The sequence below is a fragment of the Argiope bruennichi genome, chromosome 2 (genome assembly GCF_947563725.1).
Source record: "Argiope bruennichi chromosome 2, qqArgBrue1.1, whole genome shotgun sequence".
In the NCBI taxonomy this organism is placed as follows: Eukaryota; Metazoa; Arthropoda; class Arachnida; order Araneae; family Araneidae; genus Argiope; species Argiope bruennichi.
In genome coordinates, this window is record NC_079152.1 from 72,822,412 (window position 1) to 72,838,144 (window position 15,733).

Genomic DNA, 15,733 nt, shown 5'->3' on the forward strand with positions numbered 1-15,733 from the left:
AGTTCATTGGGAAGTTGCACATTATTAGATTAGTTTAAAATTGATTGCAAAATTTGTGCCGAACAGACAGACAAGAGGGTAAGTTAATATTACATTATCATCCAGTTCTGAGCTATGCTTAAAGTTTCAAGTCTTCAGCTTATCAGAATGTTAATTTAAAATCGGCCGCAGAATTTATATTCAAAAGATAAAAAGATAGATAAGGAAAAGAGTTCAAAGAAATGAATTAATGACCTGTCTCTTTTGTAGAATGTTAAAAAAAATGGTTGGTCAATTCTAATGATTGACAAATAAAACCTTAGTTGGACAATTGGAGTCGGATCTCTGCCATATTTTCCAACAATTTTAGATTTTGGTGTAAGAATATTGTCTTTTCAACATTTGACATATAAATTAAATAAATTTGCATTTTATGAATTTTCTGAGAAAATTCCTTGAAAGTTTTAAATGGTCCTCTTTTTTTATTAGATTGTTTGAATAAATAATACACATTAGATAAAATGAGATTCATTATCCCAAGTAGATACTATTTTGCATTTGAATGAATTGTTGACAATATGTGTATTTTATCCACATTTATCAAAAATGTAAAGAAGTTTTTTGTATTTAATTGTTCAATAATAATTAATTAAATGCCTTCTGAGTTACTAATGCGTCACTGAAGATTAAACCTTTCTGAATTCCATTTTTTTTACAGCATTATCAAGGTTTCATAAAATATCTCCAGTTACAATATGACCCATGAAAATTGAAGTCCCAAATTTGTTTTAACATTCTAGTTTACTTCATTCCAAAATCAAATTAAAATTATTTGTTAATTATTTTTGTGTGCAAAGATTTGTAGAATGCTTAATCAAATTTTAAATTATTACATTAAGATCAGCTATATATTTAAAAACAATCTCCTTGACATATGATGTGATGCAAAATATAATTAAATATGAGTATAATTTTATTTGTATTAGAATGTTTCGGCAAATGTGTTACCTGGGAAGAAATTTGAAATCTCACAAAAAGCTATATAAATAAATATTCTCCATATATTTGAAAAATCAATCCATTTTTACGACCGAGTATTAGAAAGATACAATGAATTCAGGTGTATAATAATATTATTTCCAACTGTAGATCTGTTCAAGATTTATTTAATAGTTGTTACAATATTTCTGCTTAATCCTTCCCCACTCTTTAAATCAGCCAAATTGGTGGTAGGCAGCATTCCATATCAACATCCTTTCTTTGTTGATGGAAATCTCAAGGCTAAACAAAGTTACAAACAGGTTTTTCTTGTTTCTTCTAAAAAATTATGATTGTATATTCCAATAAATTTTTAATGACCCAGTGAAAAATCAACTATTTTTTCAGGATTTCAATTCAGTAAAATAAAACTGAACAAGTTTCAAATATCATAGTAACCTGTATAAAAAATAATTGCATTTTTCTGGACAATAAAAAAAGTATTACAGTAGTTTTTAATACCAATCACTAGAGGAAATTATTACTATATGCATTTGAAATACAAATTAATTAGTGTTTTAAGGATGCAGTAAAAAGAAAAAGCATAGCTTTAAATTTATTTACTAATACCAGAGATATACGAGAAAGAAAAAAAGATATACAAATGAAAAATAAAAGCTAAAGAAAATGCATACCACATCTTTCAGCTGCATATCTTGTAGTAACATTAAGAAATCTTTTGCCATACTTTTCATATACTGCTCGGGTTATATGTGGAATAGTTAGCATATCTTCTTCAGTCATTGGCATCTCTCGAGACATTTGTCTCAGGGCCTCGACATTAATGACATTGGTATAATGAATGTTACGTTCTGCAGCTATCACTTTGCTTGTTTCAATCAATTCATTATAGCACTTTTCAATAAGTTGTAGAATTTCTTTATCCTTGATTGGAGTGACAATAGGAAGCTGTTTCTTACTTTTGATGCCTTTATGGAAAGGCATGACAATCTAAAAAAAATAAATACATCTTTAAAACATTGTGTTTATTTTCAAAGTTAAGGTATATAAATTATTTTTCTGGAAGTGATAAGACATTTAAAAGTATTGTTGAATCTGTATGAAATTAACATAATTTTAAATGAATATTTAATCAAGAATTCAAAATATTTTAAAGTGTTAAAAAGATAGTATATTTAAAAGACTAACATATTTGACATTAAAGAACATGAAATATTGGCACACTAGCCTAATATCATGCAAGACCAACTGTGAACACATAGAAGTGCCACAATATGATGTTGCATGGATTCGACTAATGTCTGAAAGCATGCTGGAAGGAATTCACACCATGGATCCTGCAGGACAATCTGTGAATCCACAGGAGTGCTATGAGGTAGAGACCTCTTCTGAACAGTAGACATCTCAGGATGACTAATAATGTTGTTTTTGAGGAATGCCTGAATTCAGAAGAGTGTTCCAGGGGCCACTTGACGTGTGGGGTGTCGCTCTGTGCAGGTGAAATCGTCCAAGTCCATCAGAATGCACAACAAATAAGAATGAATATAAGTGATCACGCAGGATACTTGTGTATTTGTCACTAGTCAGAATCATGGCATATCAGGAGTCCCAACATAGATTATTACACAACTTCCACCAGCTTAAATAGTCTCTTGTTGACATGTAGGGTTCATGAGGTTGTTTCCATACTATTATATGCCCACCCACCCAATACAAATGGAAAGAGACACATTAGGCCAAGCAACATTTTTTCCAAACATCAACAATCCAACGGTTGTGTAGGCAAGCCCAGGAGAGGTATAGTTCGTCAACAGATTCTGAGACGACCACATTTCGAGGATTCCATCTCTAAGGGGTGAGACGCGGAACGATGAGTGCATTTCCGGTATTCCCTTTGACCTTGGATTTTCCCTATTACATACTAGTAAATGTAAACATTTCCTCCTTTCATCTTTCCTCTCACCCCTTTTTTGAAAAATTAAACCCATGTTAAAGCATGCGCAAAAACGCGGAGGGTTTTACAATCCGTTGCTGAACTATATAAAGCTGTTTATTGTTAATCAACAATGGTAAATGAGTGGGCCTTCGACTCCGAAAGCCCGTATCAATGCTCGTCCATTGAGTAATTCGCAAGTTGAGGAAGAGCTGCACACCATTCTCCTTAATGATTCACATCAGTTATCGTTTGTTTTGTTCTTTTACGATCTTTATCCGGCCATAAGTACAAAAAAAAAATTAGATGTTATACCAAATTTTTGATGTTTACATTACATTAGTGAAATGATCGCAGGCAAGAATCCAAATTTCATAGCAACTTCGGAGATGCTATGGCCCATCTTGTTTGCACCGATTACAATATCACATTCAAACTCACTTAAATATTAAGAACCTACGATTGTAACATCAGGAACTGATCTAATAGCTTTGCCAGATATTTGTTGTCTTATATAAATGTTGCTGATCTTATCGAATCTGATTGACTGCATACTTCTATTAACACAGAAATATACACACACACCAGTGTGGCCCTTCAATGTACACAGTCACTTAACAATATCATGGAATATATATAAGGAACAAAATATTTGAAAAACCTCAATATATTCGTTTTTGAAAAACAGATATTTTGCATAGCAAATTATTATATAATAATAAAAAAGAGAAAATCTATAAAAACAAGAAAAAAGAAAAACATATTTGAAGATGCGAATATTACAAAATTTCTGTCAAAACAAATATTAAAATTCATATTAATTGCTACATCTTCTGTAAATTTTAAATGAATTTAGATAACTACAGATGTGACTATTTACTATCAGAAATTTTTGAATTTATTACAAAATAATTCAAGACATCATTATAATGTATTTCATTCAATAAAAATATGATATTTTTTTTAATGTAGCAAGTTTAAAAATATTATCAAAATAAAATTTCTTGCAATGAGGGAAAGACAGTGTCTTTTGAAATCCATAATTATTTCTTATTTGTTATATAGAAACTTTTAGCAAAAATTAGAGTTGAATAATTAACAAAATGTATAATACATTAATCCATCCATCAAACAATTTTTGATTAAAAAAATTCATATTCCATTAAAATGAATTGGATAGATATTCCAGATATTTTATAGTAAAAAAAAAAAAAAAAAAAAAAAAAAAAAAAAAATCGACCTTATTTCCACTTTATTTTCTTGATTTAATAGCCATATTTTTTCTGACAAAATAATTTTAGAAATTGGTAAATCTGATTATCTATTAATGTTAGAAGTACTACTAACAATTTTATAATATTAAATATTCAGATTTATTTTGCTCACGGTTGTAAAAAAGCTATTATTTATTAATAATCATGCATTTTCATAAATATATTTAAATCCATTATATTTATAATTAGTTATGCATTACTCGGGATCAAACATGCTATTGTTTGAATACAAATTGCACTGAATAATTAAATCTCAAAAACTTGAGAGAAAAAAAAAAGAAATCAAACCAAGATCTCTATAAATAACATTAAATTTACTTTAATACATTCAATGTTAATACATTCCAAACAAAATTTTTTAACCTAGCATAGTTGAAATTTTTAAGTCAGTGTAATGCTATACATTTATCATTCATTTCTAAAGGCATTAAGAAGATCTAAACTTGTATACCACAAATTTATTCAATAAGAAACAATCAACTTCACTGAATACTTCAGATAATTCCTTTGAATAATATTTATAACAAAATGAAGGAAAAAAATCAGTACAAAATGTTTGAAGATATTAGAATTTTCTCTTAAGATTATTTGCAAATCTTCATCCAGAAAACTTACCTGATATCAATCTCCACTAATAATGGAGAATATATGTGTGTGTCAAACTTCTACAAATCAGACCATTCAACCTATTTACAAATTTTAGTATGAATAGACTTTTAAAGGAAAGGAATGTGCAGGTATAAGCGAGGGTTTTTTTGTTTTTTTTTTGGAGGAGGGGGATTTTAACTAGAAATAAAGCTTATACTGAATGATTTGCAGTAATTTTTAAAATTATTGCTGCACAAAAATTATTTTTATACCATTAACTAAATTAACATCCTAATGATATTTGTTAGGTCATTTTTTTTCTAAATTTTGACAATTTTTAAAGTTATTTTTTTTGTACTATAAAAATATAATTTCAACTAAATTATTCTGATATAACTTAATGAATCTAATTCCATAAAATTGTCAGATTTTAAAGCTGTGTTATTTAATATTTTTACATATGTTCTGTAGATGAAGCTTCTTGATGAAGACTAGTCCCATGACATCGTAATACATTAAATTTATACATATCTGGTTCATCTATTTTTTAAACTTTTGCAGGACTTTTCATTCACCTTGTAAATTACACAAAGATTAAACAGAATCGTTCTTCCTTAGCTTGGAATAATGAAAAAAAGCATGTAATGAAACAATAAACTGATTTGAATTTCAGAGCAATAAAATAATTAATTTCCAAAATTCAGGAAAAAATATGAATGACAAAACAGATATCATTAAAATTATATATATAGTTTAATTTTATGATGATGTAAAAATCATTTTTGTGCTGTAATATTTTTGGAACTTATCATGGAAACACACCAAAATGCAGCTTGCTTTTTAATTTTGATTTTAAATTCAACTTAAACTCATTACGAAGTACGTATTTCCATCCTCCAAAGTATAAATGTGCCAAGTTTGGTAGATGTAGTCAAACAGTCTGGCTTATAGAGTGCCAACACATACATAAATATCTTTGCTGTTAGTAGAGATGAAGGAATAAGAAAGTGAAGGTATGGTGTGACAAAAGTTAGAACATACAGGTACAATAAAGTTACATTTTTAATAGCACTACAATGCCATGAAATCGGTCTCCATTAGGAAATTTAACTTACATGGTGAATAGAGCAAGTGTAATGTTATTAAAATAATACAGCCCTCATGTCTATTATAATTTAATGCTTAAAATTACAATCTTGAAGAATTTATGTTCATCAAGCTATGTGTAAGAAGTTATGTATGATAATAAGAAATGTCTTATTATCATAACTATAGTTTTACTGTTTTTCTTACAAAACATACTTAGAGTTTTTTACTTTGAAAATCTTTTTGAAACACTTTTATTATTAATTAATCACCTTTGGTGACTAGTTGGAAATATAGGCTTTAATTTTGTTGAAATCTCTTATACATATTTTGATGTAGACGAATTCCTCAAGATAGTACTTTTAAATATTTTAACCTGTTAACTAATCATTTATTATCATCATAAAATATAAAATAAAAAAATGCAAGTAAATTACTTTGACTTTTCCTGAAAGCAACTCTTTAGCTCGCTTTCCTAAATAAATATATGTTATAGGCAAGTCCATCTTATTAATATACAAATCTTCATGTAAAAATTGATCTAAAACTAATTTCCTCAAAAGTCTTTCTGCATCAGACCTATTCAAGTGTTGGCCTTTACCATGAAGTTCCAACTTGTCATGACCTGCAGCCAATATTTTCTGTGTTTTAGCACCTACAACGAAAATATTGCATTATTTACATATTTTATTTGAGTTATTTGATGAAATGCAAACCAATGTTACACTTAACTGAAACATACTCTCTTATTATAAAATGCATATGTATTTATATTGTGTACAAATGTGATGTCTAGGGGGAAAAAATCACATGCAATATTATATATATATATATTAATTATATTTTCTACCAAGAAATCTTTACAAAATGTATTCAATGAAGAAGCCTTAACAGGCATAATTTTTGGTAAACATTTATCGTCAGATGTAAACTTCTCATTTGATAACGACCGATAGATGAAAAATCATTACCTTTGTATATATCCACTAAATAAGGAAGGGTGTAATTTTTTCCTCTACGATGATCAACAATTTTAGCGACACACTGTACAATTGCTTTAGCATCTTCTGTTATATCACAATTTTCAAACACTTCCTACATAAAGACATATACCAGAAAAAAAAATTAATGAAGATACAAAAATATATGAGTCAATAATTAAATGGGGAAACAATTTCAATAAAATCAAAAATTTTCATTTGCTTTCAACTTTATAGATAAATGGAATTTAAAATAATTGGTTTTTGAGTTAATAGATACATAGCATCTTCTGTTATATCACAATTTTCAAACACTTCCTACATAAAGACATATACCAGGAAAAAAAAAAAATAATAATGAAGATATAAAAATATATGAGACAAGAATCAAATGGGGAAACAATTTCAACAAAATCAAAAAATTTCATTTGCTTTCAACTTTATAGATAAATGGAATTTAAAATAATTTGTTTTTGAATTAATAGATACATAGTAAATACATAGCATCTTCTGTTATATCACAATTTTCAAACACTTCCTACATAAAGACATATACCAGGAAAAAATAATAATAATGAAGATATAAAAATATATGAGACAAGAATTCAATAGGGAAACCATTTCAACAAAATCAAAAATTTTCATTTGCTTTCAACTTTATAGATAAATGGAATTTAAAATAATTTGTTTTTGAATTAATAGATACATAGTAAAGATAAAAAAACACTAAAGGATTTTTCATACATCAATAATTAATTTGAAAATAGATTGGAACTAAATAAGTAATAATTTCATGCAAGATATTCTTTTCAAGAAGAAAAATAATAAAATGGCTTCTTAAATTAAGAATCTTTATTGAAAATGGGATTGCATGGAACAGCATTGAGGCTGTGAAAACATTCACAGTAATAGTTCCCTTTGAATTTTTTTTAATACTTTTTATTTATGTAGCAAAATATTTAAAAAAAGTCCTCTTAATATAATAAAATTCAGTAGAATTTATAAAATTATAACTTTGGATAAACATTATCATTAAATAAAGTGCTATTTTATCATTTATTAATTTAAATTTTGCAATAGCAACACTCTTATAAACACAATGGTGTTATAAAATGTTTTTCCACTAAAAATAGATTATAAATGGAATAACACAGAAAGAGCTTAAATTATATAAATAGATAACTTTGATGTAATTAAGTATATGTATTTATTTCAATTAGTTTCATTTATAGCAGAAAAGTGTTATCAATCAAATTTTTTTTTGATTGTCAATCTCTATAAGAAATTTATTTAATAAGCAAGAAGAGGAATTCTTAAATGGGAAAACTGAAAATATAAAATGAGTATCCGCTATCATTTATAGTTCTTTTAAATATCTTTGGAACATTCAATAGAATGTCTGGCTCCACCACTCTGGGAAATCAAGAAAAAGGAAAAAATTAAATACATAAATTATGCTTTAATTTTAGATATCAGATATGGAGATATGAGGGCAAAAAATTTTTTTAATGTATTATTCTCATCAGTGTTTTGAACAGCATTGATATGCACTTAAAAAATACAACCATGACAATAATAGCCCATAAAAAATTTCTTATTGCCACTCGTTCATGTTTGATACAATAGACAATAAAATTATATATATTACAATAATTTTTGATAATAATAAACATAAACTCCAGCAAGTAAAAAATATAAACCATGAAAATCACATCAATTAAATAAATGTGAGGAAAACAAAAAAATGTTGGAAAAAAGTTAAATGGAAATTAAATACTGGATTTGATTTTTTTAAATATGATTATAAGCTTTCCCTTCATTTTGATTTAACTTGAGACTATAATATTGCAAGCCAAAAACTACTCATCTAACATACATTAAGGTAAGGATAAATAATGATCCATATAGGCTTTTTAGCATTACCTTAGAAAAGCAATTATCACATGCTGTAACAGGATCATTTAGGCACAGCTGTTTATCAAATATTTCTCCAAAGTATCCCAACATCCATACTCTACGGCAGTCTGTCTTATTCTCACAATAATACACCATTCTATATAAATTATCAAAATGAGTGCCCCAGGAATGTTTATTAGCCTCGTCCTCTGAGAGAGAAATTAAAATAATTATTAATCTCAACAGAATACAAAATAATACTACAAAATAAGAAGCAAATTGAGAAAAATTCAAAACCTTTGGTTGCAATATGAATGATCTGTGGTTTGTGAAATAATCAGAAAAATAAGAAATGTTATCATTATTTTGTCAGTTAGTTCTAAACCAATCCTTTTACAGAGACAGAAAAAACTTAATCTAATGCAATTTCATTCTAAATTTGTGCCCTATATTTGACATGAATAAAGTTCTAATCATTGCAGAATTAACCAAACAATATGTTTTTTCAAACAAATTTAAGCCAATGAATTATTAGATGTGGAATTATAACAAATTAGGGATTAGAGCATGATTAGATGAGGATTAAATTAATCCATTCCTCTAATCTAAAATAAATACAGATTAAAATACTCTGGGAATGCATTTAATATTGATTATTATAGTTTATATTCTTAAAAAATAAATGTTAAATAAAATTTTTATTTCACATTGATACATTTACATGAATACATATTATTTCTCAAAGAAAGCAACAAGAAGTACTATATTATTATTTTGTTTAAGATATGTTTGCTTTTGGATATAAATATTGATTCACCTAAATTTTAAGAAAGCATTATTCTACTGCATAGTTCAATCCATTCTAATTATATTATTAAAAAAATAAGCAAAATTTAGCTTTTTATAAAAAGTGAATTAACTTTATAATTCAGATAATAATAATTTTTTAATTGTTAAATAATTAATCAGTACTTATAGATTTCATGTAGAATTTTCAAACGATTAAAGAATATTTTCCCAAAATGAATAAATAAGGAAAGTAAAAGAAAAGAAAAAAGCAAGAATCAAACCATCATACTCATAATCATCCTTTTCAATCTATGCATATCTTTATAATTATAATACAATATGCACCATGAATGTTCTCCATCTCTACCAGCTCTTCCTGATTCTTGGTAATAACCTTCAAGAGATTTAGGTATTGCATGATGGATAACAAACCGCACATCAGGCTTGTCTATTCCCATACCAAAAGCAATAGTTGCACAAATAACCTGAAAAATTTAGTTTCAATAAAATAATTTGAGTTTATATATTTTAATAAATTTGCATACAATTTATACAATTCTGCTAATATATAAGAAAAAGAAGATAATTGAAAAAAAAACTCTAAAATTGTAATGCTTAGTTGAAACTACGGAAATTGTAAATATGTTTGTTGCTGCCATGAAAAGTAATCTGAAATAACATTAACCAGACTAAATAAAGAATACAATTTGGATTTAAAATATTTTATACAGAAAAATGTTAGCACTAAATGCCCAACAACATTATTTTGATATTTCCCTATTATATTAATCTTTATTCAAGACATCAAACAAAATCATGGATATATCACTCAGTATCTAGTACTAATAGGGGAGGCAAGATGCAAAATTTTAACAATGTAAACTAATCTAGTAATTTTTTTTCTTTTCAGTTCATTGTCAAAAACACAGTTATTAATGCAAAAAGTTTTTGAAAAGTAAATTTAAAATTCTAACACATAAGGAGTTTTATTATTTATTTCTTATTGTAGAAAAGGTTGGAATGTTAAACATTTGTCCAGTTTAAGTCATCATGAGAATAGCATTACTATTACTTACAATTTTTTTCATATTAAATTGATAATGGAGACTATAAGTCTAAATTAAACTTTCTTATTTAATACAGATTCAAAATGGGTATTGTATTTTTATTGAAAATAATATATATCAGTTTTCATACTTATTTGAATAACAAAATTGCAGATTCTTGAATCTTTATAAAATATTCACAATTAGCATAAGAAGAGATAAAATAATTATAAAATATTAATTAAATAAAGTTTATCTTATATATACTAAAAACTTATTTTCATTCAATTTATTCCAATTAAGTAAGCAAAATCAACACTCTCTATGATGAGAGGATGAATACTACAGTAGGGCTGGCACTAAATTTCTATACTATACTCACGATTTAAGTCTTAATGTACAACAGGCTCACATACACAGCGAAATGAGCCTTGAACTTGCAACTCTGAAATCAAGGTTTCAACTACTTATTTACAGTATCCATAAAATTTAATTCTGAACAAGAAAGAACTTTAAAAAATTAACCTTCCGTCGGGCGCAATGCAAATCCTAACACGATCGGGTGCAATTCATCTAAGAGATTAATGTACTCAATTAATGCAATTTTTGAATGTATGTTAAAAAAACATATTAAAAAGAACTTTTCACTTACATTTGAGTATATTTAGGCTTTTAGATAACATTTTAATTTTTCTTTGCTGTTTTTATTGATAAATTTGAACAAATCATGAAATTGTTCCAAAACATTTTTTTCATGACTTCATCTCACAGAATAGTTGCACCCAATGGAAGGTTAAATAATGAATTTACATTATCTTCTTGTCATAATTATGGTCTAATATATCTGTTTATTTTGCTTTCTTAAATTATATAATATATAAAAGAGGTATGGAATGTTTGCTAACATACAATTTAAAACTTGGTGTCGTAAAAAAAAGGAAGAAAAATATGAATGCATATATAATAAATACTTTTGTAGGCATTCATATTATATTGAAAATGTCTAGCTTGCTAACTGAATTCAAAATTAAATGAAATGATGAAAAAAGTATATAAACTGTAAGAGTAATATTATATTTTTACCATTATTATAAAATGTAAGTATATTTACTTTAAATTTGTCATTGATCCAACATTCTTGTACTTCATCCCGGTTATTCATTCCAGCATGATATGCTGATGCACTTATTCCATTTTTAACCAACTCCACAGCCAAAGCATCACAATCATTTCTAAAAACATTTATTTGCTAAATCATTTAATATGTTCCAAATTGTAAGAACAAAGTTATGTAATTTTTAAACAAGTTTAATATAGTATTACTTACCTTGAAAGACAATAAATTATTCCACACATATTTTTAAATTTGGTATGGATAAGTTTTATAATGTCTTGCACAACAGTTTTTGTTTTCAGTCGTACTTCATACTTGAGATTTGGCCGATTAAAACTTTGCAGAAACCTGCAATAAAAATTAAAAATATATGTAATAAGAAAAAATATTTATTTATATTTTATTTAAATTCAATATTTTATATAATATTTTCAACATGAAAAAGAATTAATGATAACAAGACTTACCATTTGGGTGATGGCATACTTAGTTGATGCAAAATATCCATACGGACTCTTTGAGTTGCTGTAGCTGTTAGTGCTATCATTGGTACATTAGTAAATTTTTCTCGGAGAATTTTCAGTTTTTTATAGTCTGGTCTGAAATCATGCCCCCACTGAAACATTTAAAATACAGTTTACACATTTAAAAGCTATATCAATACCTTGAGCTTTTGCAGTTGAGTATTATTCAAAATGTATTAAATCAAGCTTACATTTTAAAAACTTTTTACCTCTTCAAATTCAAAATAACAAACAGTGAGTTTTATTAACAGTTAATTAGTAATTAGCTTTACAACAGTGAATAATATATTCAATCAGTAGAATTTCATTAATTAGAAAAGAAAATTCCTTAAATTCTTGTCCTTAAATCAGGCATTTTCAGGATTACTTTAGGTAAATAAGATAGTCATTAAAAAAAAGTTTGTAATCTAAGTATTTTAAAGCATATATTTTCTTTGTGGATTCATTAAACTTTAAATTGCCCCAATTCCCCACCCTCTGTACATATCTATATACAATGAATTCTCCCACAGTTCTGAAAGTTCTTTAAAAACTGATAGTTTTAATAAAGTAACACATCTATGAACTTAGCATTTTTTGAATGATATGTTTACAAAAACTAATCAAAGATTTTAAAACTAAATGTTTTAAATATTAAGGCGTATCATTCAAAAAAACTTCACAAGCTTGGAGTATTTTTCTAAAGGTTTTAAAAATATATTAAGGGTAAAGCCAGCAGAATTAACTTTCAATTGAAAGTTGAAACCTGAGAATGGTAAACAATAAAATTGAAGACATATAGGAAAAGGCAATTACAATGGAAAAATGTTTAATTTAAAATTACATTATAAAGAAAACTTTAAAACTTTCCATATTTCAAATATTTTTAAACTTTCCTATTATTGATCTCTCTTCTTGTGGTGAAGGTGGCGGTTAATTTTAAGAATGAAAAATACAAAAAATATCAAACTGCAGTAATACAGGAAATTTTAAAAAGAATGTAAATCATCATATATATATATATATTAAAAAACATTAAAATTAAAAAAAAGGATTAAAAAAAGCAGTAATTAATGGTATAAAAATCATCAATAATGAATAAAAATTATGAAAACATGATACAAGCTAAAATTGTATTTTAAACATTATATTTTTTATGGTAAAAATAGAATAAATGAACTGTTAAACATTTTTATAGCTACTTAATCAGAGACTAAATTTAATTCAATGGATGGAAATAATACAATAACATTTATTTCAAGCATTGATTTTTTATAACATGATTAAATAAATAGCTATATTAGATATTCAACTACTTTAATAGAAATATACAAAATAAATTATTAAAATCTAACTCAGTTTGTATAAAAAGTAAAATTTTAAAATAAGATTATTTTCAAACCTGGCTGACACAGTGAGCCTCATCAATAACAAATCTCTGAATCATGTTTCTAGCATAAAGATTTTCAAAACAAGACATAAGTTTAGCACTGGCACTGATCTAAATATATGGAAAAAATACAAGTACAGAATTATAAGAATGTATAAAATCACATGAGAAAAAATATAATTTTCATTTAAATAATTTATAGTAAGCATAATTTTGAAATAATGAAAAAAAAAAGACGTCCATCTTTGAAGCCCAGGAATAAAAAGTTAATGATCATTCTGAAAAAGCTAATATAATAATTATGGATAATAGTTTCTATTCATTCTTTAAGATTTTTTTTTCTCTATGAAATAGAGTGGCTACAGAAGTTATAAAAAAAAGTTTTCTGACTTTTTACTGACTAAATTTGCATTTCCCACATCTTATGTTACTAATTATATTAGTTCCCTGGTATTCTAAGGAAGAAAGAAGGAAATCTAAAATTATGGCATGAAAAAATGAGTGAAGGAAAAAGAAGCGAAAAATATTAATTAAATAGTTAATGTGCAGAAAAAAATTACCAAAAACTGCAGTCCCCTATATTTATTTCAAAATATTTATAAAGGAAATCAATTATATATGATTTTTTTTCAAAGACATTTTAAGAAGTATACTGACTAGGATAAATTTAAGTGTATATAGGACAAGAAATACAAGGCGAAAGCTAGAACTTCACTAGTATATTTTAGTAAACTTTTCTTTAATGTTCAGTGGAGCTCTGTGGTGTATCTTGGACACATTACTATCTTTTTTTATAGGTTTTTCACTGACGTGCCTCAGTTGATATTTTCACAGTTTGCTTTAAAATATTAGTCACACTAAACAAAGTAATAAAAGTACAGTAACAGTGTACAAGATCAAAATGTGGAAGAAATTTTTGAGACCTTAGGCCTTATTTTTTTACATGAATATTTGTCTGCATTTCGCAACTTTGCCACATATTTTCTTTGCAGCTTACTTTGACACATCCCCCCTCCCCCCTTAAACTTTATTGTTTATAACAAACTTTTTTTTTCATTATAAATTTCAGCTTTGTAATTCTTTGTTGTTGAATCATGTTTTTACAGAAATTTCAGCTTACTTCTTTTTATGCAATTGAGCTAAAAATTCCTTTTAGTATAAATTTATGCTTCATAGCCTGCATGATATCAAAAAATTTTATGCTTAGTCTATTTGCTTCAAAAGTGATGATACTAAAATTGGATTTAACTTTAGGCTCATGTAAGCATGGATTTTGATAATAATAGAATTTGTCTGAAATTTTCAGTTCTAATCTGTCATTTATCTACTAACTTCTTCAGCTGTGACTGCCATAACTGGCAGCAAACTACTTGTGTGCTTTCGAGTCATAAGCTGCTAGTTTTTTAAAATAGTCATCATCACATATTAAATTAGATATTCTGAAACAAAATTATCCAAAGGAATAAATTTAAAATGCCACATCATTATTCTTAGTTTAATTTAAATATCAAACTGTTTATTTTTCAGACATTATTATCAATATTTTTCAGGGAACAAAAGTTAGATATATCCAAAAAGTCATTAAGAAAATATAATTGAAATTCTAAGGTTTATATTTAAAGTACAGTTCAAACTACAACTGTCAAATTGAATCTAACACTGATAAACCACTTCTCAAATATTATTTTTAAACTTCCTACCACATTATATATATACATATTAATAAAATTGCACACATAAAATTTGAAGTGTCAATTAAGATGAAAAGAATGATGATATTCAACACTGAAATCAATATTAGGAAGACAAATTTAAACTTCTTGAAAATATGTACAATATTTAAAATTCGTTTTATATCTTCATGTTCTGTTTAAAATGTTTTAATTTATTTTGCAGCGTTTAATTGAAACAGGGGGATATAGCATTAAATTGAAACAGGATTGAACATTTGTACTCAGCATAATTGTTGGAATGATTTTCTGCATTTTAAAATGAAATGTGAATTAAAATGTGAAAAATGAATTCCTTTTGGCATCATTTTATTTTAAATTTCGAACAATAATTAAAATTTAGTACCAGCTAATTAATTTAAGATCAAATTAAAGTTTTGAAAAGAAATCTCAAAGACACATTGCTGATTTGTAATAACAAATGAT

The 15,733-nt window shown here is 26.2% G+C and overlaps 1 protein-coding gene across 3 annotated transcripts in view; it reads right to left on the reverse strand.

Annotated features, from left to right (window-relative positions):
* The window catches only part of LOC129957748 (recQ-like DNA helicase BLM), a 61,027-nt gene that overhangs the window by 5,182 nt on the left and 40,112 nt on the right, over positions 1-15,733 (reverse strand). For all 3 annotated transcript variants that reach the window (XM_056070172.1, XM_056070170.1, XM_056070171.1), the window contains 9 exons: positions 13,590-13,688; positions 12,152-12,300; positions 11,898-12,032; positions 11,682-11,802; positions 9,814-10,009; positions 8,763-8,944; positions 6,831-6,954; positions 6,297-6,514; positions 1,653-1,968 (listed from right to left, as the gene is read on the reverse strand). In XM_056070172.1, the coding sequence (XP_055926147.1) occupies positions 1,653-1,968; positions 6,297-6,514; positions 6,831-6,954; positions 8,763-8,944; positions 9,814-10,009; positions 11,682-11,802; positions 11,898-12,032; positions 12,152-12,300; positions 13,590-13,688 (1,540 nt within the window). The remainder of the gene's footprint in view (positions 1-1,652; positions 1,969-6,296; positions 6,515-6,830; positions 6,955-8,762; positions 8,945-9,813; positions 10,010-11,681; positions 11,803-11,897; positions 12,033-12,151; positions 12,301-13,589; positions 13,689-15,733) is intronic.